This window comes from Rhinatrema bivittatum, chromosome 2, assembly GCF_901001135.1.
Source record: "Rhinatrema bivittatum chromosome 2, aRhiBiv1.1, whole genome shotgun sequence".
NCBI lineage: Eukaryota > Metazoa > Chordata > Amphibia > Gymnophiona > Rhinatrematidae > Rhinatrema > Rhinatrema bivittatum.
The window spans coordinates 354,468,338-354,494,442 of NC_042616.1; the positions used below are offsets into that span (position 1 = coordinate 354,468,338).

The 26,105-nt window shown below is 46.6% G+C and overlaps 1 protein-coding gene across 6 annotated transcripts in view; it reads right to left on the minus strand.

Annotated features, from left to right (window-relative positions):
* TEX10 (testis expressed 10) overlaps window positions 1–26,105 on the minus strand; it is a 678,603-nt gene that overhangs the window by 114,642 nt on the left and 537,856 nt on the right. For all 6 annotated transcript variants that reach the window (XR_003854633.1, XR_003854635.1, XR_003854634.1 and 3 more), the window contains one exon: window positions 21,514–21,594. Coding sequence is in view for 3 of the 6 variants with exons in the window: in XM_029589917.1 (XP_029445777.1) it covers window positions 21,514–21,594 (81 nt within the window). In the remaining 3 variants the exon portion in view is untranslated. The remainder of the gene's footprint in view (window positions 1–21,513; window positions 21,595–26,105) is intronic.

Genomic DNA, 26,105 nt, shown 5'->3' on the forward strand with positions numbered 1-26,105 from the left:
CTCTCTCAATTTCTCCATGACCAGAAGAGCTCACAAACGGGCCGATACAGTACAGTGCGCTCTGTACTGTATCGACGGAGTGACTGTTAACCCTCGATTGGACGTGCGTTTTCGACGCGCTAGCGTTACCCCTTATTCATTAAGGGGCCGAAAACGCGCGGCCAACCCTCCCCCCCCCCCCCGAACCTAATAGCACCCGCAACATGCAAATGCATGTTGATGGCCCTATTAGGTATTCCCGCACGATTCAGAAAGGAAAATGTGTAGCCAAGCTGCACATTTTACTTTCAGATATTAGCGCCTACCTTTGGGTAGGCGCTAATTTCTTCGGGCACTGGGAAAGTGCACAGAAAAGCAGTAAAAACTGCTTTTCTGTGCACCCTCCGACTTAATATCATGGCAATATTAAGTTGGATGTCCCGAAAGTTACCAAAAGTTAAAAAAAAAAAAATTTGAAGTAGGCCCGCGGCTCGAAAACCGGACGCTTAATTTTGCCGGCATCCAGATTCCGAACCTGTGGCTGTCAGCGGGCTCAAGAACAGACGCCGGCAAAATTGAGCATCGGCTGTCAAACCTGCTGACAGCCGCCGCTCTGGTCCAAAAGGAAGCGCTAGGGACGCGCTAGTGTCCACAGCACCTCCTTTTACCTGTTTTTATCGCCGGGCCTAATTTGCATACTGAATCGCGCACACAGGAGAGAGCTCTCCCGCGGACTTTACTGTATCGGCCCGAAAGATTATAGGTACGTTGTTGATGCGTGAGCACCTGCATCCCGGTATTGGAATGCTTTGTGCCTATTGGCTAAAACAAATAACAACAAACAGCAAAAGGATATAAAAACCTCAACTTGCCCCCCTTTTGTTTTGTTTTTTTCCTGTCTTTCCGTGTCTCCCTAAGGTCAGGAGTCAGTACTTATCCACCCCGCGACCCACTAACATGGCTCCCCCACGGGAGGGCTCAGTTTGAAAAGCAGACAGCTGGTGGAGGATACTGTCCAGGTGGCAGTCAATTCCTTAACTTGTCCTGTTCCGCATTCTAGTGACCGATTTGCGAACCTCCTTTTAAAATGCTCGGGCTCACGTGCGCAGAAGCAGCAGCGTGTAGACAACTGGTATTCACAACGTGTGGTGTGAGTTCAGGAGCATGCGTACGACGTCGAGCTGCCCGGTCCAGTTACCGGTATCTCACAAGACTGCTTCAGCTTACCCAGAATGAACAACTGTAGATCCACAACTTCCAGATAATGACAAAGTATGAGCATTACTGGGTGGAGGCTACTAGAATCCCATCTTGATGCCTTGGGACTCTGGGGTTTTGCTGCGATAAGTGCTGGAGCCCGGAAGAGACATGATAGCTGACTCCCTGCATTTGTTTTACATGCTGATGTCGAGGGGTCGCAATGATCGACATTTGGGGTGGGGGCGCCAGACAAGCAAAGTTGCTTACCTGTAACAGGTGTTCTCACAGGACAGCAGGATGTTAGTCCTCACATATGGGTGACATCACAGGATGGGTGACATCACTGGATGGGGTCCCCCTTCAGAAAACGTAAACGAACACAACTCTGCGGGGTGGTGGGTGGGTTTTGTGAGGACCAACATCCTGCTGTCCTGTGAGAACACCTGTTACAGATAAGCAACTCTGCTTTCTCACAGGACAAGCAGGATGTTAGTCCTCACATATGGGTGAGTACCGAGCTGAGGATGCCCGAGCAAACCACCAAATGAACCCAAAGACGTGCAACAGGCACAACAAGAGGAGTGGAAATTTGGTTAGGAGGGCATCCTGAAACCCTGAATGGGTTGGTGGAAGGATGTTGGGAAGTTAAATAGAAAACAAATTGCGTAGAACAGACTGGCCAAAGATGGAATCCTGTGTGCCATCCTTATCTAGCAATAATGAGCTGTGGAAGTATGGAGGGAACTCCAGGTAACAGCCTTACAAATATCAGCAAGCGGCACAGAATGGAGGTGCACTACTGATGTCGCCATGGCCCTGACCGAGTGTGCTTTTATACGGTCTTGTAGTGGAATGCCTGCTTGCTGGTAGCAAAAAGAAATGTATTCCGCCAACCAGGGTCTGCTTTCCCACAGGATTTCCCAATTTGATGTTATCAAAAGAAACTATCGAGTGGATTTCCTGTGGGCCGATGTGCGGTCTAGATAGAAAGCTAGAGCACGCTTGCAGTCCAAAGAATGCAGAGCCTGTTCTCCTGGGTTCGAAAGGGGCCTGGGAAAAAAAGGTAGGTAGGATAATAGATTGATTTGTATGATTGATATGAAATTCTGACACTACCTTCTTAGTTTTTGGGTAATTGCCAGGTTCTTGTGGTCTGGTTTGGCCTCTGTTGGAAACAGGATGGACCCTTGGTCTGACCCAGCATGGCAATTTCTTATGTTCTTAAAAATTTAGGGTGAGTGCGAAGCACTACCCTGTCATGCAGAATTTTAGTGTAAGGCGGATAGGTAACTAATGCCTATAATTCACTAACTCTGCGAGTGGATGTGAACACCAGAAGGAAAACTACCTTCCAGGTGAGATAGCGGAGATCACAGGAGTGGAGAGGCTCAAACGGAGGTTTCATGAGCCATCCCAAAACCACATTAAGGTCTCAAGCAGGGGCAAGAGGGCGCAGTGGAGGTTTTAAATAGAGCAAGCCTCTCATGAACCGTGATACTAAGGGTTGCGTTGAAATGGAGACATTACCTACACCCTTATAGTACGCAGACACTGCACTAACATGCACACTGATAGAGGAAGTTTTTAGGCCTAACTCTGACAGGTGCCAGAGGTAGTCCAGGAACCTTGCAGTGGAACAAGTGAAGGAGTCTATGGACATGGAAGTGCACCAGACGTAAACCTCTTCCATTTATGCGATAAGACCTTCTAGTTGAAGGCTTTCGTGAAGCCACCAGGACTCGGGATACAGACTCTGAAAGATTAAGAGATTGGAATATTAACCTTTCATAATCCAGGCCGTCAGAGACAGAGCCTGGAGGTTGGGGTGACAGAGATACCCTTCGTTCTGAGTGATTAGAAGGAGATCCTTCCCCAGGAGAATGTGTCTGCGTACTGATAGATCCTGAAGGATTGGAAACCAGACCTGGCGTGGCCAATGGGGAGCTGTCAGAATCATTAATCCCTTGTCTTGCCAGAGCTTCACGAGAGTCTTTGAAATGAGAGGAAGTGGAGGGTACGCATAAAGGAGACCGCTGGACCAGGAGAGGGCGAAGGAAATGATTGGATGGATCAAACTGGTGGAGGGGTGGCACCTTATGCTAAGAAAGCATTGAATCAATCAGGATAAAAGTTTTACAGGTGACAAAATGCAATGTTGAATGTTTATGGATAGAAATTCCAGGTGAAAAAGAGAATAAAATACTAGTGGGGGTGTAATACCATCCACCTGGCCACAATGAACTAACAGACAATGTAATGTTAAAAGAAATTAGGGAAGCTAAAAAATCAGTAGCACAGTAATAATGAGTGATTTCAATTACCCCATTATTGATCGGGTGAATGTTACATCAGGATATTCTAGAGAAGTAAAGTTTCAGGATGAAATACATGACTGCTTCATAGAGCAGCTGGTATAAGAACCAACTACATAGAAAACTATTTTAGACCTAGTCCTTAGTAAATACAGAATTTGGTGCGAGAGGTAACAGTTGGAGCCACTTGGCAGTAATTATCACAACACTAACAAATTTGACTTAACTGGAGAAAGCACAAAAAAGATATCTAGTGTGACAGCATTTAACATTCAAAAAGGTGACTATGATAAAATGAGGAAAATGGATAAGAAAAAACTGAAAGGAGCAATTGCAAAGGTTATAAGTTTAGCTCAGGCATGGAGATTGTTTAAAAATACCATCTTGGAAGCTCAGACAACATGTATTCCATGCATTAGAAAAGTTGGAAGGAAGGCTAAACAACTACCGGCATGGTTAAAAGGTGAGGTGAGAGAGGCTACAGTATCTAAGAGAACATCTTTCAAGAAATGGAAGAGAATATGAATGAAGAAAGCAGGAAACAGCATAAGCACTGGTAAGTCAGATGCAAAGCATTGATAAGGAAGGCAAAGAGAGATTATGAAAAGAATCATGCCATGGAAGCAAAAACTCCGAAAAAAATCTTTTTCAGGTACATTCAAGGTAAAAAGCCTGTGAGGGAGTCAGATGGACCATTAGATGATCAAGAGGTAAAATGAGCACTTAGGGATGACAAAGCCATAGCAGAGAGACTAAATGAATTCTTTGCCTTAGTATTCACTGAGGAAGAGGTAAGAGATATACCCATGTCAGAAATGATATTCAAAGATGATGATTCAGAAGAACTGAAACAAATCTCAGTGAAACTTGAAGTAAAGAGTGGCAAATCACCTGGACCAGATGGTATAAATCCCAGTGTACTGAAAGAACTGAGAAATTAAATTGAGGACTTGCTACTGGAAATTTGTAAACTGTCAGTAACATCATCTATAGAACCTGAAGTCTGGAGGGTTCCCAATATAACACCAATTTTTAAAAAGTGATCAAGGAATGATCCAGGAAACTACAGACCAGTGAGTCTGCCATTTGTATCAAGTAAAATGGTAGAAGCTATCATAAAAATACAAAATTGCTGAACATATAGATAAGCATAGTTTAATGGGACAAAGCCAAGATGGATTTAGCCAAGGGAAGTCTTGCCTCACAAATTTGTTACATTGTTTTGAGGGCATAAATAAACATGTGCATAAAGGTGAGTCAGTTGATAAAATGTATCTGGATTTCATGAGGGACTTCTTAGGAAATTAAAAAGTCATAGGATAGGTGGCAATGTCCTCTTATGGATTGGCAACTGGTTAAAAGATAGAAAACAGAGAGCAGTGCTAAATGGTAAATTTTCCCAATGGAAAAAGGTGAATAGTGGAGTGCCCCAAGGATCTTTTCTGGGACCACTGCTTTTTAATGATCATCCCATTGGATAAACAAGTGAGGTGATCAATTTTACAGCTGACATATAATTATTCAAAGTTGTTAAATCGCAAGAGGATTGTGAGAAATTGCAAGAGGACATTGCAAAATTGGAAGACTGAGCATGCATATGGCAAATGACATTTAATGTGGACAAGTGCAAAGTGATGCACTTAGTCAAGAGTAACGCAAATTATCGCTACATAAGGCAAGATTCCACATTAGGCGTCACCACTCAGGAAAATGATCTAGGTGTCATCATTGAAAATACATTGCAATCTTCTGCACAGTATGCAGCAGCAGCCAAGAAAGCAAATAGAATGCTAGGGATTATTAGGAAAGGAATGGAGAATAAAACAGGGAATATCATAATGCCTCTGTTTCATTCCATGGTACAACCTCATCTTGAATACTGTATGCAGTTCTGGTCACCACATCTCAAAAAAGATATAGCAGAATTAGAAAAGGTACAGGGAAGGGGGACCAAAATGATAAAGGGGATGAAACAATTCCCCTATGAAGAAAGGCTAAAGATGTTAGGATTCTTCAGCTTAGAGAAGAGACGGCCGAGGGGAGATATAATAGAGGGCAATAAAATAATGAGTGGAATGGAACGAGTAAATGTTAATCAGTTGTTTTTCAAAAAGTACAAAGACCAGGGGACACACAATAAAGTTACTAGGTAACACATTTAAAACTAATAGGAGAAATTTTTTTTTATTAAACGCATTGTCCAAGAACATGGTGAAGGTGTAGTGTAGCTGTATTTAAAAAAGGTTTGGACAAGTACCTGGAGGAAAAGTCCAGAAACCATTATTAAGTTAGAGTTGCAGAAACCCACTGGTTATTCTTGGGATGAGCAGCTTGGAATCTATCTACCCCCAGGGAAGCTGCCTGGTACTTGTGACCTGGCTTGGCCACTGTAGGAAACTGGATACTGTGCTTGATGGACCTTTGGTCTGACCCATTATGGCAAGTTCTTATGTTCTTTGATCTCAATGAGGCTCAGTTGAAGTTCTAGAAACTTTCACATGTTTTCTTTGCCTTAAGGACCACCATCCTGCTTTTCCTCGGAGAATATCAAAACCTGCAACAGGATAGACAGCCAGAAATGTATGGAAAACATAAGGCAGGTTATAGAAGAAAATTATTCCTTACCTGCTAATTTTCGTTCCTGTAGTACCATGGATCATTCCAGACGGTGGGTTATGTCCCCCGTCCAGCAGATGGAGTCAGAACAAAAAACTCCCAGGGGAGGTCCCTTATAGCCAGTAAAAGACTATCAAAGCCAATAGAGAAGAGATTATACGAACAGAGGGATCAAGTGAACTAAACAAAAAGCCAAATGGCTAATAACTAGAAACTAGTTTTGGAACCAAAAAACCATAACTGTAAAACTTGCAAACAGTATTGTGCTGAAAAAACAGTCTGAAGTACCAGAAATACAGAAAGAAACTGAATCTAGAGTCAGGTAAGCAGGGATGTCCCCAAAAAAAACCAACAACCCCCAAAACAAGGGAGGGTGTCTGGAATGATCCATGGTACTACAGGAACGAAAATTAGTAGGTAAGGAATAATTTTCTTTTCCCTGTATGTACCAGGATCATTCCAGACGGTGGGATGTACCAAAGCTTTCCCATCATGGGTGGGCCATGGACAGCCCTGCCCGAAGAACCCTGTCCCCCCAGTTGTCCGTGAGATGAAGCTCAGACGTCCAGGCGATAATGTCTGGTAAAAGTGTGAATTGACTTCCAAGTGGCTGCTCTACAGATTTCCTGAATTGGCACAGAGGAACTCTCAGCCCAGGAGGTCGCCTGGGCTCGGAGAGAGTGAGCCTTAATGACCAACGGCGGAGACTTACCTACTTCCCAGATATGCCGCTATGATCGCTCCCTTTAACCAGCGAGCAATGGGCTGCTTTGAGGCCATGCATCCCCTCCGAGGTCCCGACCAAAGAACAAATAAATGATCTGAGAGCCGGAACTCATTGGTTATCTCCAGATAGTGCATTAGGATTCGCTTTACATCTAACTTGCGAAGATCACTCGAATCTGAGGAAGAAGGCTTTCAGCAATCTGTATCTAACCCGACTCACAAAGCTGGTCACACCCTTGATGTCATCTTTTCCAACTCTCTTATTGAAACTAAACTACCCCGCTGCACCCCTATCCCCTGGTCGGACCACTTCCGTATTGATACTTGCTGCACATTAAAACACTCACCAACTACTGCGAACAGCAAATCAACTATTAACTTCCGAAAACAAGGTCAAACAGATGAAATTAATAAAGTGATGTCAGAAGATCTTAAAAATTTAGATCTCACAGATGCTGTAACAGCTACATCATCTTGGTTTAAAATTACCAGTAATATAGCAGAGAATTTCTGTCCTATTCAATCTAAAGTAATTAATACTGATAAGTTAATAAAAAAACCTTGGTACACCCCTGTACTAAAATCTATGAAAATGGAGCTTCGTAAAGCAGAAAAAGAATGGCGCAGAAACCAAAATTCTACTTCTCTATTAAAATTCAAATCATTGCTTCACAAATATCGCCAAACCACTGATAAAACGAAAAAAGATTTCTACGCTGCTAGAATCCATCAATATCAATTCAACCCTCAAGCATTATTCCAATATGTCAAAAGCCTTGTAACTATTCCAGTTCACACTAACCAAAACAATAACGATGATTCAAAATGTGAAGAACTAGCTTAATTCTTTTATAACAAAATACAATCGATTTTAATGCGATTCAAATCTCATCTTACACCGAATTCAAGCATTAACCTCAATTCTAACCACATCAACAATCCCTCTACCTATACTGATGATTCTCACACCAACCAAGCTACTTCTACCATGCATAATAATTCAGAATCTAAACTTATCAATCTTGAGATTACTACTGGTATTGAAGTTGAGTCAATTCTAAAGAAAATGAAACCAGCTTTCCACCCTACAGACATTATGCCCACCAAGATTCTTCTTTTAATACGTTCAACAATTGCAAAACCCATTGCAAAGATTCTCAACAAATCAATCACCACAGGCATAGTTCCTTCTGCACTCAAACATGCTATTATTACCTCTATGTTAAAAAAACCAAACCTTGATTCATCTGATCCAGCTAACTATCGCCCAGTCTCAAACCTACCTTTCCTCTCAAAAATTATGGAAAAAATCATCAACAAACAACTAACTGACTACCTAGATGAACATCATCTACTTTTCCCTTCCCAGTTTGGGTTCAGAAAGTACCACAGCACAGAAACGCTTCTGATTTCACTTTCTGAAGTGCTTCTAAAAGCTCTAGATACTGACAAATCATATCTCATCGCCTTACTTGATATATCAGCAGCTTTCGACACGGTTAATCACAATATCCTCACAAGTCGCCTCTCTGAAATAGGTATTTCGGGCTCTGCACTACAATGGTTTCAGTCATTCTTGAGCAACAGAACATACAGTGTCAAAAGTGGTCTAAGTGAATCCAAGTCAAGAAATCTCGCCCAAGGAGTTCCCCAAGGATCATCTCTTTCCTCTACATTATTTAATATTTACCTTACACCACTATGCCGGCTACTATCAAAACTGAATATTCAATACTTCATCTACGCGGATGATATTCAGATACTCATTCCAATTACCAGTACTATCACAAATGCCTTGATCTCTTGGAATGCTACCTTATTAGAAATTAAAACAATTCTCATGGACATCCAATTGGCTATTAACACCAATAAAACCGAGCTTATCATTATTTCACCTCCAAAAAATGCACCCCTGAGCTATGATAATCTTCCTAATGACATGCCTACTATCACTCAGCAAGTACGCAGCCTTGGCGTCATCTTTGACAGCAATTTCACTTTTAAAAAATTCATCGCTGATACAGTTAAAAGTGGTTTCTTTAAGCTACATACACTAAAACGTATTAAACCTCTTTTATACCAATATGACTTTCGCACTGTACTTCAGGCGACTATATTATCAAAGATTGATTACTGCAATGCTTTGCTACTTGGGCTTCCTAAAACTACAATTCAACCCTTACAAATTTTACAAAACGCAGCTGCCCGCATCATCACTGACACAAGCCGCCATGAGCACATCACTCCAGCGCTTCAATCATTACACTGGCTACCTGTGGCATCCAGAATAATATATAAATCCTTAACGCTGATTCATAAAGCCACCCACAACAGAGATATGAACTGGTTCTCTGATCACCTTCAATTCAGAACATCAATCCGCCCAACCAGATTCCAGCATTTAGCTAAACTGAAAATCCCTGCACCCAACCTGACTAATCTGTCCTCTACAAAAGAACGTTCTTTCATCATTGCTGGATCCAGACTATGGAACACCATGCCATCAGAACTACGACAGGAAGACTGCTACAAAAAATTTAAACAAAACTTAAAAACCTGGCTATACAAAAAAGCCTACTATGCCTGAACTGGGTCCTTTGCTCTGCGTTCTAGTTTAATCCCACAGTCACTCATATTCTGATATTTATTTTCGTTGTACAAAGTTTTTACATGGATTTGTATTCAGTTTTTAATGTTATAATGTAAAGCAATATGCTGAATTAATGTTTGAATGTAAACCGAGGTGATGTTACTTACGTGCCCCGGTATATAAAAAACCCGTAAATAAATAATAAATAAATAAATAATAAATAAGAAAAGGACGGAAGGTCCACCGACTGATTGAGATGGAACCTGGAAACCACCTTAGGCAAGAAGGATGGAACGGTCCACAAGGAAACTCCATCAGGCGAAAAACGAAGATATGGGTCTCGGCAGGAGAGAGCCTGCAACTCCGAAATCCGTCTCGCTGAACTAATTGCCACCAGGAAAACTGTCTTAAGAGTGACATCTTTAAGGGTAGCCGAACGCAAAGGTTCAAAGGGAGAGGCGCAGAGGGCCCGAAGGACCAGGTTCAAGTTCCACGATGGACAAGGCGATCGGATTGGAGGCCTCAAATGTTTGACCCCTCTAAGGAAGCGCAGAATATCCGGATGGGAGGACAGAAGACTGCCGTCCGTTCCCTGCAGAAAAGCCCCCAGAGCCGCCACCTGAACTCGGAGAGAATTATAGGCTAGCCCTAGATCCAATCCCGCCTGTAGAAAGGAAAGAATCTGTACCACTGAAGCCTGTGGAGCCTGAATGCCCTTCGAAACACACCATTCTTCGAAGACCTTCCACACCCTGACATAGGTAACCGACGTGGACGTCTTTCGTGCACGTAACATAGTGGAAATAACTGGTTCAGGATAACCGCGACGCCTTAATTTGCGCCTTTCAAAAGCCAGGCCGCAAGACAGAAGCGATCTGCCTCTGGAAAAAATATTGGACCCTGGCGTAGTAACCGCGGGAGGTGCCCTAGCCGAAGCGGATTCCCCACCGCTATCTGCAGGAGATCCGCAAACCACGGACGTCGGGGCCATTCCGGTGCCACGAGTATTACTGGACCCTGATGAGCTTCTATTCTTCGTATGACCTTTCCCACCAGAGGCCACGGTGGGAAAACATACAGAAGGGACCGTCGAGGCCATGGAAGTACCAGCGCGTCGACTCCTTCTGCACCGTGCTCCCTTCTGCGGCTGAAGAAGCGAGCTGCTTTTGCATTCTTGGCCGTTGCCATAAGGTCCAAGTGAGGAATTCCCCAGCGTTCGATGATCAAAGCCATCGCTTCCTCCGAGAGCTCCCACTCTCCCGGATCTAGGTGTTGTCGGCTGAGGAAATCCGCCTGTACGTTTTCGACGCCTGCTATGTGAGAGGCTGCCAGACGGAGAAGATGACGCTCCGCCCATTCCATTAGTCGGTCGATCTCTAACGACACCAACCGACTCCTTGTACCCCCCTGACGGTTGATGTATGCCACCGTGGTAGCGTTGTCCGATAGAACTCGAACCGCTCTGAGACGGAGAAGGTGTAGAAAGCCTTGTAGTGCGAGACGAACTGCCCTGGCCTCTAGACGGTTTATGGGCCAAGACGATTATTCCTTCGACCATTTCCCCTGTCTTGACAGACCGCTCCCCAGCCTGAGAGACTGGCATCTGTGGTCACTATGATCCAATCTGGAGACTGCAGGGATACACCCTGAGCTAGACTCAAGGGGTCCAGCCACCACCCGAGACTGCGCCTTGCAAAGTCTGGGATTGGAAGGATCACCTGGTAATCCCGGGACACTGGCTTCCAACGGGAAAGCAATGCTCTCTGAAGTGGTCGTAGGTGAGCAAAAGCCCACGGCACTAGATCGATGGTGGAGGCCATGGTTCCCAGCACTTGAAGATAGTCCCACGCCATCGGGAACTCGAGAGCCAAGAACCTGAGGATCTGCTCACGCAGAGCCTGCGCTCTCTCTTGGGTGAGGAACACCATTGGCTGCTCTCGTGTCGAAATGGGCTCCCAGAAAGTTCAATGTCTGAGAGGGCTGTAGCTTGCTCTTTGTAAAGTTGACTATCCACCCCAGGGTCTGAAGAAGCTGAATTACTCTGTCGACCGCTTGAATCCCTTGCAACTGCGACTTCGCCCTGATGAGCCAATCGTCCAGGTAAGGATGTACCAGAATTCCTTCCCTTCTGAGCGCCGCTGCTACTACCACCATTATCTTTGTGAAAACTCGGGGTGCCGTGGCTAACCCAAAAGGTAGAGCCCGGAACTGAAAGTGCTGATCCAAAATCTTGAAGCTAAGATATCGTTGATGGGCGTGAAGGATCGGGATATGCAGGTATGCCTCCGTCAGATCCAAGGAGGCCCAAAACTCTCCCGGATGTACAGCCGCCAAGACCGAACGTAGAGTCTCCGTGCGAAACCGAGGGACCCGGAGAGAGTTGTTGACTGCCTTGAGATCCAAAATTGGACGAAACGTACCTTCCTTCTTGGGCACTATGAAATAAACGGAATAGTGACCTCGACCCAATTCCCCCCAAGGCAAGTAGACGATCTAAGGTCTGTTGAACTGCCTGGCGCTTGAGAAGGGACCAACAGGGGGAGAACAGGAATCTGTCTGGTGGAGTGCGTACAAAATCCAACGCGTAGCCATGTCTTACAATACTTAGAACCCATTGGTCTGAGGTTATTTGGACCCACGCTTTGTAGAAGAGCGTAAGTCGACTCCCCAGCCGGGGAATCGACTCGTGGGTCCGCCTGGCATCATTGAGGCGACTTCGCCGAGGTGCCCGCACCGTGGCCATCCTTACCGGGCCGACGGCCTCGAAAGGACCGATTCCAAGCGTGCGAGCGAGATGAAGGGGGCCGAGGCTGTTGTTGCCTGGCGGGACGCACTCTACGCTGATTACGATATCGGCCTCTGTTAGTATTGAATGACCTGTACGCGCGTGGCCGATCCTCTGGCAATTTGTGAACTGTATTCTCATTGAGAGACTTAATAATCTGATCCAGGTCCTCACCAAACAGGTACTTGCCCTTAAAAGGGAGAGACCCCAGCCGTGTCTTGGAAGAAGCATCTGCCGACCAATTCCTTAACCAAAGGAGGCGGCGCGCCGACACCGCTGCCACCATGGCTCTAGCTTGAACCCTGATAAGGTCATAGAGAGCATCAGCCCCATAAGCTACTACTGCCTCCAATCTGTCCGCCTGTTGAGCCTCAGAATCCGGCAGGGCCTGTGAGGTGAGCAGCTGTTGCACCCATCGGAGTCCTGCTCGCTGTGCTAACGAACTGCAGATAGCAGCTCGCATGCCCAAAGCTGAAACTTCGTAAACCCTCTTCAGGAAAACTTCCAATTTCCTATCCTGAATATCTTTCAACGCTGTCCCGCCGGTGACAGGAATAGTCGTGTGCTTAGTCACAGCAGAAACTGCCGAATCCACAGCAGGAACCTTAAGAAGTTCCAAAAAATCCGCTGGTAGAGGATACAATTTGTCCATAGCCCTACCAATCCTAAGATTAGCCTCAGGGGTATCCCATTCTCTAGCAATTAGTTGTAGGATAGAATGATGAGTAGGAAAAGCCTTTGCTAATGGACGAAGACCTGCTAAAAGAGGATCCCCCTTTTTGTTATTAGGATCTGGAGCCACTGGGTCCGGAGGAGGGTCAATATCCATCTCATGCAGGATGTGTGGAATAAGTTCCTCCAGTTCTCCGGCTTGAAAAATTCTGAGAACCCTACGATCATCTGCCTCGACTTGAGCCACCAGGGAGGGGTCATCAGCGAGTGGATCCAGGGGAGGATCTCCACCCCCCACTGGCTGCGGAGCTGCTGGAGTGGACAGGGAACCTCGAGACATACCTGGTCGTCCCTCTGGAGGAGAGGTGCCACCTTGGGGTAAAAGACTCCCCAGAGAGGGTATCAGACAAGGTAGCTTAGCTGGAGGAGGTCCCCCTCCCCCCAGCAGGTTGTCTCTGCTACATACAAATGCTCTGTGCATTAAAACTACAAATTCAGGAGAGAAAAAATCATTCGAATTTGCCCCAAGCCGAGACACAGGCTGAAGTCCGGCAGCCGAAGAAGGCCGAGTAGTCGAGAGTTGGGCGTCTGTGTCCTCCTCGGAGAGACCGCCGTTTGCAGCTGGGGACAAAATGGCTGCCGTTCCCGCGCACGACGGAAACGGAGCGTGTCTCTTTCTGTCCCCACGGTCCTGAAGATGCTCGACCTCCCTCGCAGGAGGGCTGTCCTCCCCTTCTGAAGACATACTGACAGAAATTCTTCTGGGTGCAGGTGAATTCCCTGTGCACCGTCGCCCTCACCGCTGAATTATCACTGAATCCTGTCAGGAGGGAGGGAGGGAGGAGGGGCAGCACGCGCACGCGAAAAAATAAAAACAGTCAAAACGGTACTGAGAGACTGAAGGTCCGGCCCGGTTACCCACCCACCGACCCGATGAAACCGTCGGGGAATGTGTCCTCCCGACGGCAGGCAGCCCCGGGGAATATTACGTCGTGGGGCCACGGGTCGGGAAACGTCTCGCACCTCAAGGGCGGGGCGGGTACAAACGACCTTGGGCAAGAGGGGAGGGATCGGGCCCACCGATGTGCTCCCTCAGACCTGAACGCCCCGAAGTAGAAAAACCTACGGCGCCCTAAAACATAAAAATAAACACTTACCTCCAGCCCTGTAACAAAAAGGGAAGAGGCAGGAAAGAAAAGAAAGAGAAGACAGAAACACAGCCTGTCAGCAAGAAATTGTTCTCTCAGGAACAAAAAGGAACTGCTTTCCTTGAAAATTAAATCTTTGTTAATAAATTTAGTAGAATACAACTTGATCCCTCACAGAAAAATAAAATAAATTAAGAGAGTAAAATCCTAAGGCTTAATGCTGGGGACCTCAGTGTCCCCTGCTCAACATCTGCTGGAGTCAGAACTATACAGAGGATTGAGCCAGGGGAGGCGTGGCTATAAGGGACCTCCCCTGGGAGTTTTTTGTTCTGACTCCATCTGCTGGACGGGGGACATAACCCACCGTCTGGAAAGATCCTGGTACGTACAGGGAACAAAGTTTTAGGAATTGTGTAGAGTCTGGCAGGTAAAATTTAATGCTAAAAAATGCAGTATGTATTTGGGCTGCAAAAACCCAAGGGGGAGGTACAATATAGGAGGTGAAATTCTCCTTTGCATGTGGAAAGTAAAAGTCAAAAAGGTGGTTGAATGCATAGGATGAGGAATGGTCAACAGAAAAAAGGAGGTGATATTGCCCCTGTATAGGTCTCTAGTGAGACTTCATTTGGAATACTGCGCACAATTCTGGAGGTTGCACTTTCAAAAAAATATGAACAAGATCGAGTAAGTCCAAAGGGTAGCTACTAAAATGGTCAGTGATCTTTATTGTAAAGCATATGGGGACAAACCGATCTAAATGTGTATACTCTAGAGGAAAGGTGTGATAGGGAGATATGATAGACATATAAATATCTCAGAATTATTAATACACAGAAGGTAGGTTTCTTTCAATGAAAAGAAGATTCAAGAATGAGGAGTCATGGGATGAGAGTAAAATGGGTAGACTAAGGAATAATCTAAGGAAGTATTTCTTTACAGAAAAGGCAATGGATACATGGAACTGCTTTCCCAAGGAAGTGGTGGAGACATGGACAGCGTCTGAATTTAGAACATAAAGGAAAACACGGGATCTCTGAGGGAGTGGTAAGTATTGTAGAGTTGAGCAATTGGGTGGATGGGTAGACTAGATAGGTTATATAACATTTTTCTGCCATCATATTTCTGTGTTTGTACTGAATTGTGCATTTTTGACCAAAGTATGTAGTGCATTATCAAAGGACTGGCTAATTATACCTATAGCATTGCTCCGAACACAGTTATAATCATTAAGGAGGTGTGTGGTAGAAGAAAATGCAATGTAATAGATGAAAACAATGGGATAAAAATCTGGACAACTACATTTTATGACTATAGTAAATGTGGAAAAGAAAATGCCTTCCAGTCCAAAAGAACATTCTGTAGGGAAAAAAAAATAATGCAGAGCATTAACATATACAAAGTACTTTTTTCAAGGATATAGCAAATGTTGCTTACCTGATGTAACAGGTGTTCTCACAGGACAGCAGGATGTTAGTCCTCACAAATGGGTGACATCGAGGATGGAGCCCCAACCACGGAAAACTTCTGTCAAAGTTTCAGGAACTTTGACTGGCCCCTACTGGGCATGCCCAGCACAGCACCAACCCTGCAGCCAGCAGGGGTCTCCCTTCAGTCTGATTTTCAAAGCTACAGGCAGTGCCGAAAAGATAAAATAAAAACGAACCCAACACTGCGGGGTGGCAGGCGGGTTTCGTGAGGACTAACATCCTGCTGTCCTGTGAGAACACCTGTTACATCAGGTAAGCAACATTTGCTTTCTCACAGGACAAGCAGGATGGTTGTCCTCACAAATGGGTGAGTACCGAGCTGAGGATGTCCTGACTTGCACCAAATGTACCCAACGGCGTGCAACAGGCACAACAACTGGGGAGGAATTTGGTAAGGACATCCGCACCCTACCGGGAGGTGGAAGGGTGTTGGTACATCAAGTTGGAAAAAGGTTACGCAAGACAGATTGGCCGAAGATGGAATCTTGTCTTCCAGCTTTATCCAAACAATAGTGGGCTGCAAAGGTATGGAGGGAACTCCAGGTTGCAGCTTTGCAGATGTCAGGAAGCGGCACCGATCGAAGGTGTGCTACTGAAATCGCCATGGCCCTCACAGAGTGTGCCTTAACACGGTCTTGGAAAGGAATGCCAGCTTGCTGATAGCAAAAGGAAATGCAGTCCGCTAACCAGGAGGAAAGAGCCTGCTTACCCACAGGTTGTCCTAACTTGTTAGGATGGAAAGAGACGAATAATTGAGTGCTCTTCCTGTGAGAAACTGTACGGTCTAGATAAAAAGCTAGAGCTCGTTTACAGTCTAGGGTATGCAGAGTCTGTTCCCCTGAGATGGAGTGGGGCCTGGGAAAGAAGATAGTTAGTATGATGGATTGATTGATGTGAAACTCCGAAACTACCTTAGGTAAAAATTTAGGGTGAGTGCGGAGTACCGCCCGGTCCTGCAGGAGTTTAGTGTAAGGCGGATAGGTAACTAGGGCCTGTAATTCACTAACCCTGCGAGCTGAAGTGATAGCCAAAAGGAATAACACTTTCCATGTGAGATATTTTAGGTCACAGGAGTGAAGAGGTTCGAAGGGTGGTTTCATAAGGCGACCAAGAACCAGATTAAGGTCCCAAGATGGGGCCGGAGGGCGTAAAGGTGGCTTCAAATGGAGCAAGCCTTTAAGAAAACGGGTTATCAGGGGTTGTACTGAGATAGGGACACCCCCGATACCTTTATGGAAGGCGGCTACCGCACTAACATGCATTCTAATGGAAGAGGTTTTTAGACCTGATTCTGATAGATGCCATAAATAGTCCAAGAATTTAGAGATTGGACAGGAAAGGGGATCAAGGGACTGAGAAGTGCACCATGATGTGTACCGTTTCCATTTGTATGAGTAAGATTTTCTTGTGGAAGGCTTTCGTGAAGCGATCAGGACACGAGAAACTGAATCCGAAAGGTTAAATGGCTGAAGGACTAACCTTTCAACATCCATGCCGTCAGTGACAAGGCTCGGAGGTTGGGATGGAGGAGGCATCCGTCGTTTTGAGTGAGCAGATGCGGGTCCGTTCCCAGAGGAATGTGTCGGCGGATGGAGAGATCCTGTAGTATGGGAAACCACACTTGGCGTGGCCAGTGCGGTGCTATCAGGATCATAGTTCCTCTGTCCTGACGCAGCTTCACGAGAGTCTTCGACAGAAGAGGAAGTGGAGGGAATGCATAAAGCAGACCGGTTGTCCACGTGAGGGAGAACGCATCCCTCGGCCGAGAGTGCTGGCTCCGAATGAGAGAGCAGAAATTGTCCACTTTGTGGTTCTGAGGGGACGCAAAGAGGTCTATGTGGGGATAACCCCACTTGTGAAATAGAGAGGTCGCTACCAAGGGATTGAGGGACCACTCGTGTGGTTGGAAGACACGGCTCAGCTGGTCTGCCAATACATTGTCCACTCCCGGGAGGTAGGTGGCCCTGAGGTACATGGAGCGGGAGAGGGCTTCCGCCCAAATCTGCGCAGGTTCCTGACACAGAAGGAAGGAGCCTGTGCCTCCCTGCTTGTTTATGTACCACATGGCCACCTGGTTGTCTGTTTGAATTAAGATTGCGTGGTTCGATAGGCAATCATGAAAGGTCCTGAGAGCACAGCAGATTGCTCGCAGCTCTAGGAAATTTATCTGGTGTTTGGCTTCCTCTAGTGACCAGTATCCTTTAGTTTGCAGATTGTGTAGATGGGCTCCCCACCTGATGTTGGAAGCGTCGGTGGTGAGGATTATCTGGGGATCTGGTGGAAGAAAGGACAAGCCCTGTAGGAGGTTGCATTGATTTGTCCACCAGGCAAGAGACAGACGGAGTGCATCGGTGATTGTAACAATGGAGGACAGAGGCTGAAGAGCTTGGGTCCATTGTAGTCGTAGAGTCCATTGTGTGACTCTCATGGCCAGACGGGCCATGGGAGTTACTTGAACTGAGGAGGCCATATGTCCTAGTAGAATGAGGAACTGGCGAGCCGTGGCTATGTGTTGAGACCGCAGCTGGCGAGCTAGGGACACCAGAGTCTTGGCCCGTTGATGAGGGAGGAAGGCTTTTGTTTGTAAGGTGTCCAAGTCTGCCCCAATGAAAGATAAGGTCTGAGATGGGACCAAGTAGGATTTCTCGTAATTGACAAGAAATCCTAGAGAGAGCAAAGTATGAATTGTTAGGGTCAGGGAGGACCGAGCAATTTGCTGGGTTGGGGCCCTGATTAGCCAATCGTCCAGGTAGGGGTAGACGTGGACACCGTCCTTCCTGAGGAATGCTGCTACCACCACGAGGCATTTGGTAAAGACTCGTAGTGCGGATGCCGGGCCGAAAGGTAGTACTCTGTATTGGTAGTGGTTTCGGCCTACTAGAAAACGCAGGTATTTGCGATGAGATTCTGTGATCGCAATGTGGGTATATGCGTCTTTCAGGTCTAGAGAGCATAGCCAATCCCCTCTTTGCAGTAGAGGGAGCAGCGAGCCCAGGGTTACCATCTTGAACTTCTCCTTGGAAAGGTACTTGTTGAGGGCCCGTAGGTCTAGGATTGGACGAAGTCCTCCTGACGTTTTTGGTATCAGGAAGTACCTGGAATAGAACCCAAGTCCTTGTTGTAAGGGAGGAACGGGTTCTATAGCGTTTGACTGTAGGAGAAGAGAAACTTCCTGCTCTAAAAGAACAGAGTGATCGATGAGTCTCCACGCCTGCAAAGGTGGGGAGTCGGCAGGAAGGGATAGGAAGTTGAGGTGGTAACCCTGTGCAATGATTGCTATCACCCATTGATCTGTGGTGATTTGATGCCACTTTTCTAGGAAGTGGCACAGCCGTCCTCCTACCGGTATAGCTGGAAGAGGGGTTTGGCAACTGCTCTCTAAGTGAAAGTCAAAAACCCGCCGCAGGGCCCGGTTGTGGAGCTGCTGCAGGCTTTTGTTTACGAGTCTGGCGAGGCTGAGTCTTATGGTAAGACCGTGCAGGCCTAGGCTTGGTTGATGGGGGATAATACTTTCGTGGCCTAAAGAAAGACTTCTTGGAGTCCTTTCTAAAGGGCTGTTTAGAAGGCAAGTCAGGAGGAATGGATGAGAGCTGTTTAAGTGTCTCATGATGATCCTTCAATTTGCTCACCAAACAAATTATCCCCTAGGCAGGGTAAATCAGAGAGCCTGTCCTGAACTTCTGGACGAAGGTCAGATGATTTAAGCCAAGCCCAACGTCTGGCAGAGATGGCCGTGGCAGAAATTCTAGTGGAAGCATCAAAGATGTCATAGGCTGTTCGTATTTCATGCTTCCCAGCTTCAAACCCTTTATTTAGAAGGGATTGAAGCTGTGGCTGGAACTGTTCAGGCAAGGCATCAGTGTATTCCTGCATCTGTTTCAGGATGACCCTATTATATTGAGTCATATAAAGTTGATAAGAAGCTATTCTGGAAATCAGCATAGCTCCATGATATACCTTCCTACCTATACTATCTAGGAATTTGTTTTCCTTAGTAGGAGGTATGGAAGAGTGAGGCTTTAGTCGCTTAGCTTTCTTTTGAGCTGATTCGACGACTACAGAATGATGGTCTAACTGAGGTTTTTGAAAACCAGGTGCTGACTGTACAAGATATGTAGAGTCAGCTTTTTTGTTGACCGGGGAAACAGATCCAGGAGATTCCCAATTCTTTTTAAGAAGGACTAGAAAAACCTGATGAATGGGAATAGAAGTGATGACTTTCGGGGCATCCAAAAACTGGAGCAATTCCATCATCTGGGGCCTGTCATCTTGTTCAGATTGAAGTTGGAATGGGACCAACTCTGACATTTCCTTCACAAAATTTATGAAAGAGAGGTCCTCAGGGGGAGAACGCTTTCTACTCTCCGCAGGAGAGGGCGGTGAAGGCAAATCAGAGGTATCATCACCCCAAGTATCATAGGGATCTGGATGATGACCTGCAGGACCTCGAGGGGGCTGAACACCTGAAGGCCCAGGTTGAGGTTCCGAAATATCGGTTGGAATCACTGGGGGAATCGAGAAAATCCTCGATGGAATCGGTGCCGGTATCGGTGCCGGTATAGGCATCGAGGGAACCAATGTCGGTCTCGATGGAATCGGTGTCGGCATCGGAAACCTCGGTGGAGCAGAGGTACATATCGCCCCCGAAGAAGAAATCGGTGGCGAGGGACGACCTGGCATCGATTGAACAATTCCCGAAGGGGGAATTCGATACGGTGTTTCTCCACTTGATGATAAACCTGTCGGTGACAGCGGTCTTACCGGTGTCGGTGACTCAGGTATCACCGGTGGAAGGGCTGTCATGAGCGCCTCCATCCGGTGTAGCAGCGGTGCCAGTGCTGCTGCAATCGGCTCGGTGACCGGTTCTACTCTCGGTGCCGGAGTCGGTGCCGGAGGAGTCTGGAACCGTAGCATCGCCTTGTCGATGGTCTCCTGGACCAGCCGGTCCAGTTCTGCCCGGAGACCAGGGGTAACAAGACCCGGCTCGACGGGAGAGGGAGGCTGAGGCTGAGCCGGAGGGACCACCGTCACCGGTGGGATCGCGGCTCCCAAACCCCGAGGGGGTGAGGGTTGCCTCGGTGCCTGCGAAACAGTAGTGGACGGTGCCACTTCTGATCGAGACTTTTTTGGCGGTGGCTCGGTCGGTGCTGAGGTCGATGACGTCGATTCCTCGACAGGCCGAGACTTATGACGTCGATGGCGATGTTTTTCTTTCCGATCCCCTCGATCATCAGGGGAAGGAACGGGAGTCGATGGCCGCGAAGTCATCGATGGCGGACGGTCACCGAAGGGTTGTCGATGATGATGATACCTCGACGGTGCCGGTTCCGATGACGTAGATGCAATCGATGGCGTTGGGGTTCGAGCTTGGAAGAGGAGCCCCATCTTCTCCATTCTGGCTTTGCGACCCTTTGGTGTCATTAGGGCACATTTGGTGCAAGTCAGTACATCATGCTCACTCCCTAAACACAAAACACAGACTCCATGAGGGTCTGTGATTGACATAGTTCGGGTACAGTCCGGACACCGACAGAACCCTGACGCCATGGCGAAAGGCCAAAAATTTAGCCGCGGGACTGTCGAATGCCAACGGGCCTCAAGGGCCAAACTCGACGGAAGTCGACCAAACGACGGCAAAAACTTACCGAAGTTCCGCGGACCGAAAAATTTGTCGAAGGGAGACCCCTGAGGGGCAAATTTTTCTTCAGAATTAATTATTCGAAATTCCTGTCAGGAACGTGGTTAAGAGCTCTTCTACCGCGTGGCTACTGCTGCGTGGAAAAAAGAAGACTGAAGGGAGACCCCTGCTGGCTGCAGGGTTGGTGCTGTGCTGGGCATGCCCAGTAGGGGCCAGTCAAAGTTCCTGAAACTTTGACAGAAGTTTTCCGTGGTTGGGGCTCCATCCTCGATGTCACCCATTTGTGAGGACAACCATCCTGCTTGTCCTGTGAGAAAGGTCTTCAAGCTATAAAAGATTTATATGAACACATTTCCTTACCAGGTGTTTGCTGACAGCAATCTGTAGGATATCACAACATTGCCTCTGTGCTGATACTGCGGACAAGCTGCAACATACTGCCTATTTAAAAGAAATAAGAAAGAATAGTGAACAATTTTAGCAATACAAAAAACATTAACTAAAAGCAGGTAAAGAGATGTCTGAATGTTCTTTTGTATGTCCAGCAGAAATCAGAATCATCCTTTAAGACTATGGCATCTTGAAAACCCACTAAGAAGGGTTTTTTACTTATATTTTAGTCCCCTCCTACCTTACCTTGCCATTGCAAGCAACAATCCTTGCCTAAGGGTCACAAACCAAGCTATCACTGGAACTTGGTATGCCACTACTGTGGAAACACTTGTTAGGCAAAAGAACAGTATTGATGTTTGTGTGGGGGAGGGGGGAGTAATTCTCAGACATTTTTCAACTAGTATAATGGCTCAGACCAATGCTCCATTGAGCTCAACAACCTGTCTCTCGGTGGTAAGTCCGGGTCAATTGGAAATATTAAGCAGCCTAATAGGAAGAGCCATTCCCTGATGCTCATTGTGAAAACTATTTGGCTAATAACTGTTAATAGGCTTCTCCTCAAGAAACATGTCAAAATCTTTTTTTAAAACCAGCTATACAACTAACCTTGTCCAAATCCTCTGGCAATGAAATCCTCAGCTTGTATGAGTTGAAAGACAAAATACTTTATTAAATTTATTTTAAACTTGCTACCAATTACTTTTATGGACTGTCCCCTACTCCTGATACTACATGAAAACATAAATAACCGGCCCCTATTAACTTGTTTTACACTATTCTGTCCTGAGATAAGTCAGAGGAAGCCACCTTCAAAAGGGATGACTGTGGCTTATTGCAACCATATGCCTGTCACAAATTACTAGGAACCAGTTAAAGAACTGACAGGTCGATACTCTAAGGCCGCGGTAGAAACAGTGCGGCAGTGTCAGGCGCACCCTCGTTCCCCGCATGCACAGTTCTCTTCACCTACCGCTCTATACTCTCTTCTAATTGCATGCAAATGTATGCCGCGGCTGCGAAGCCTTAGGCAAGCGTTAGGCCCGCGCAACCCATTTTACTGTATAGAGCGCCTACACAGTATCCTGGGTTCGCGGGCCTAATGCTTCACGGCCGCGCTGGTATCTGTCATTTCAAATGTCATTTCAAATGACATTTGAAATGACAGGTACCAGGAAGTGGACAGTTATGTTCCCCGATGCTCGGCAAACTATCCCCCAGCCCCCGCTCACCTGCCCTGGCCCCGTCCGGTCTCCGTTGCAGCCCCAGTCCTGTCCCCTCCTCCCGAAGCAAAAAAAAACAAAAAACGAAAAAGCAGCAAGGCTCGGGCCTGCTACGGTAGTCCCTTCTCCTCTCGATTTTGGCGCTCAAGGCGGCCGGGTGGGCGTGCATTCATCCAGGCAGAGGGAGCCGGCGGCGAAAGCGGCCTCCGGCTCCCTCTGCCTGGATGAATGCACGGCCCCCGCCGGCAGCGAATGAATGCCCGTGCGATTTCGGCGCAGCGAATGAATGCCCGTGCGATTTCGGCGCATCGCACGGGCATTCATTCGCTGCCGGCGGGGGCCGTGCATTCATCCAGGCAGAGGGAGCCGGAGACCGCTTTCGCCGCTGGCTCCCTCTGCCTGGATGAATGCACGCCCACCCGGCCGCCTTGAGCGCCGAAATCGGGAGGAGAGGAGAAGGGAGAAGGAACTATCGTAGCAGGCCCGAGCCTTGCTACTTTTTCAGTTTTGTTTTGTTTTTTTTGCTTCGGGAGGAGGAGACAGGACTGGGGCTGCACCGGAGACCGGATGGGGCCAGGGCAGGTAAGCAATGTTTTTACACTTTTTTTACACCATTTTTTACACTTTATTCCCGTTTTAATTTTTGAACACCACACTAACACCACACTAACACCAAGTAGAGGGTAGCGGTAAACTAACAGGTTAAGGACGCGGCAAAATAGCGGGTTACAAAGGAGATAATCTGAGCGCGCGTCACAGTATCGGAGGAGAATAGCTAATTCCTTCATTATACAGCTAATTCGTTCATTTACATATCATATACATGCTGCGTGCGGAAAGGGTTATGCATCTGTTTTAAGAAGCGCTAAGGACGCGTGAAACTGGAGACTGTATCGCTGAATCGCCTTAGGCGTCCGAATTGTGCGCTCCCAGCACATTACTGACGGGAAATCTTCAACCGCACATTACAGTATCGACCTGTGAATAAGATCAGTTTATTCTTCTTTGCACCTTTATGGTAAACAGCCCAAGGCAAGAACAAAGTAAGCAAGATCAGGAAGAGTTCAAAAAAAGAATCATAAGGTCCAAGAAACAAGGCACAGGATTACATGGCAAATAAGAGCTGGTACAGGACTTCAGAAATCTGGAGACAGGCAGCACAGCAGAGCAACCATGGAATAAACACCATTAATGAAATAGCAGGGAACATAGCCTAAATTGAGGGAAAAATACACTAACCAATAACAGCTGATCCCTGCTGAGCCAGTCAGAACATAGGAATACATTATGGATATATACACAACAATAACCAAGCTGCACAGCAATCCTCTAGATATCCAAAAACATCTCCTGGAAGCACAAGTATCTCAGAAAACACTGGGCACCAGCGTAAGAACAGCCTATGCCTGACATGATCATGATTTTATAAATCTCCATCATAATCCTGCTAAGTAAGAAATTAATCAAGTTGGCAAAAAGTCAAGCGGAAGAGAGGATTGCCAAGGTGATAAAAAATGGTGACAAAACATTTTTCAGATACATCAGCGAAAAGAGAAAGGTCCAAAGTGGTATAGTGAAATTGAAAGGTGGTAATGATCAATGTGTGGAGAGAGACGAAGAAATGGCAGAAATATTAAACGAATACTTCAGCTCTGTGTTCACTAAAGAAGACCCTGGAGAAGGACCATCTCTACACAAAAAGAAACTGGAGGGAAGTGGAATAGATGAAAATCCTTTTACTGTAGAAAATGTGTGGGAAGAGCTAAAGAACCTGAAAGTGGACAAAGCCATGGGGTCTGATGGGATTCATCCAAGGATATTGAGGGAGCTCAGAGATGTTCTGGCGGGTCCGCTGTGTGACCTGTTCAATAGATCCCTAGAAACGGGAGTGGTGCCGAGTGATTGGAGAAGAGTGGTGGTGGTCCCGCTTCACAAGAGTGGGAACAGGGAGGAGGCTGGCAACTACAGACTGGTTAGCCTCACTTCGGTGGTGGGAAAAGTAATGGAGTCACTGCTGAAAGAGAGAATAGTGAACTATCTACAGTCCGGAGAATTGATGGACCAGAGGCAACATGGATTCACCAGGGGAAGATCCTGTCAGACAAATCTGATTGACTTTTTTGACTGGGTAACCAAGGAATTGGATCAAGGAAGAGCACTCAATATCATATACTTGGATTTCAGCAAAGCTTTTGATACGGTTCCGCACAGGAGACTGGTGAATAAAACGAGAAGCTTAGGAGTGAGTGCCGAGGTGGTGTCCTGGATTGCAAATTGGTTGACGGACAGAAGAGAGAGCAGTTGACGGACAGAAGAGAGAGCGGTTTTAAGTGGTGTACGCAAAGATCGGTGTTGGGACCGGTCCTGTTCAATATCTTTGTGAGTGACACTGCGGACAGGATAGAAGGTAAGGTTTGTCTTTTTGCGGATGACACTAAGATCTGCAACAGAGTGGACACGCCGGAAGGAGTGGAGAGAATGAGACGGGATCTAAGGAAACTGGAAGAGTGGTTGAAGATATGGCAGCTGAGATTCAATGCCAAGAAGTGCAAAGTCATGCATATGGGGAGTGGAAATCCGAATGAACTGTATTCGATGGGGGGGGGGGGGGGGGGGGGGGGGGGGGAAAGGCTGATGTGCACGGAACAGGAGAGGGACCTTGGGGTGATAGTGTCTAATGATATGAAGTCTGCGAAACAATGCGACAAGGCAATAGCAAAAGCCAGAAGAATGCTGGGCTGCATAGAGAGAGGAATATCGAGTAAGAAAAGGGAAGTGATTATTCCCTTGTACAGGTCCTTGGTGAGGCCTCACCAGGAGTACTGTGTTCAGTTCTGGAGACCGTATCTACAAAAAGACAAAGACAAGATGGAAGCGGTACAGAGAAGGGCAACCAGGAAGGTGGAGGATCTTCATCGGATGACGTACGAGGAGAGATTGAAGAATCTAAATATGTACATCCTGGAGGAAAGGAGGAGCAGAGGTGATATGATACAGACTTTCAGATACTTGAAAGGTTTTAATGATCCAAAGACAACGACAAACCTTTTCCGTAAGAAAAAAATCAGCAGAACCAGGGGTCACGATTTGAAGCTCCAGGGAGGAAGATTCAGAACCAATGTCAGGAAGTATTTCTTCACAGAGAGGGTGGTGGATGCCAGGAATGCCCTTCCGGAGGAAGTGGTGAAGACCAGAACTGTGAAGGACTTCAAAGGGGCGTGGGATAAACACTGTGGATCCATAAAGTCAAGAGGCCGCCAATGAAGAGTGGGTGACTCGCCAGAATGATGGCTACTGCCTGGAGACAATATCCTTATTCAATAAACATACACATGGTTA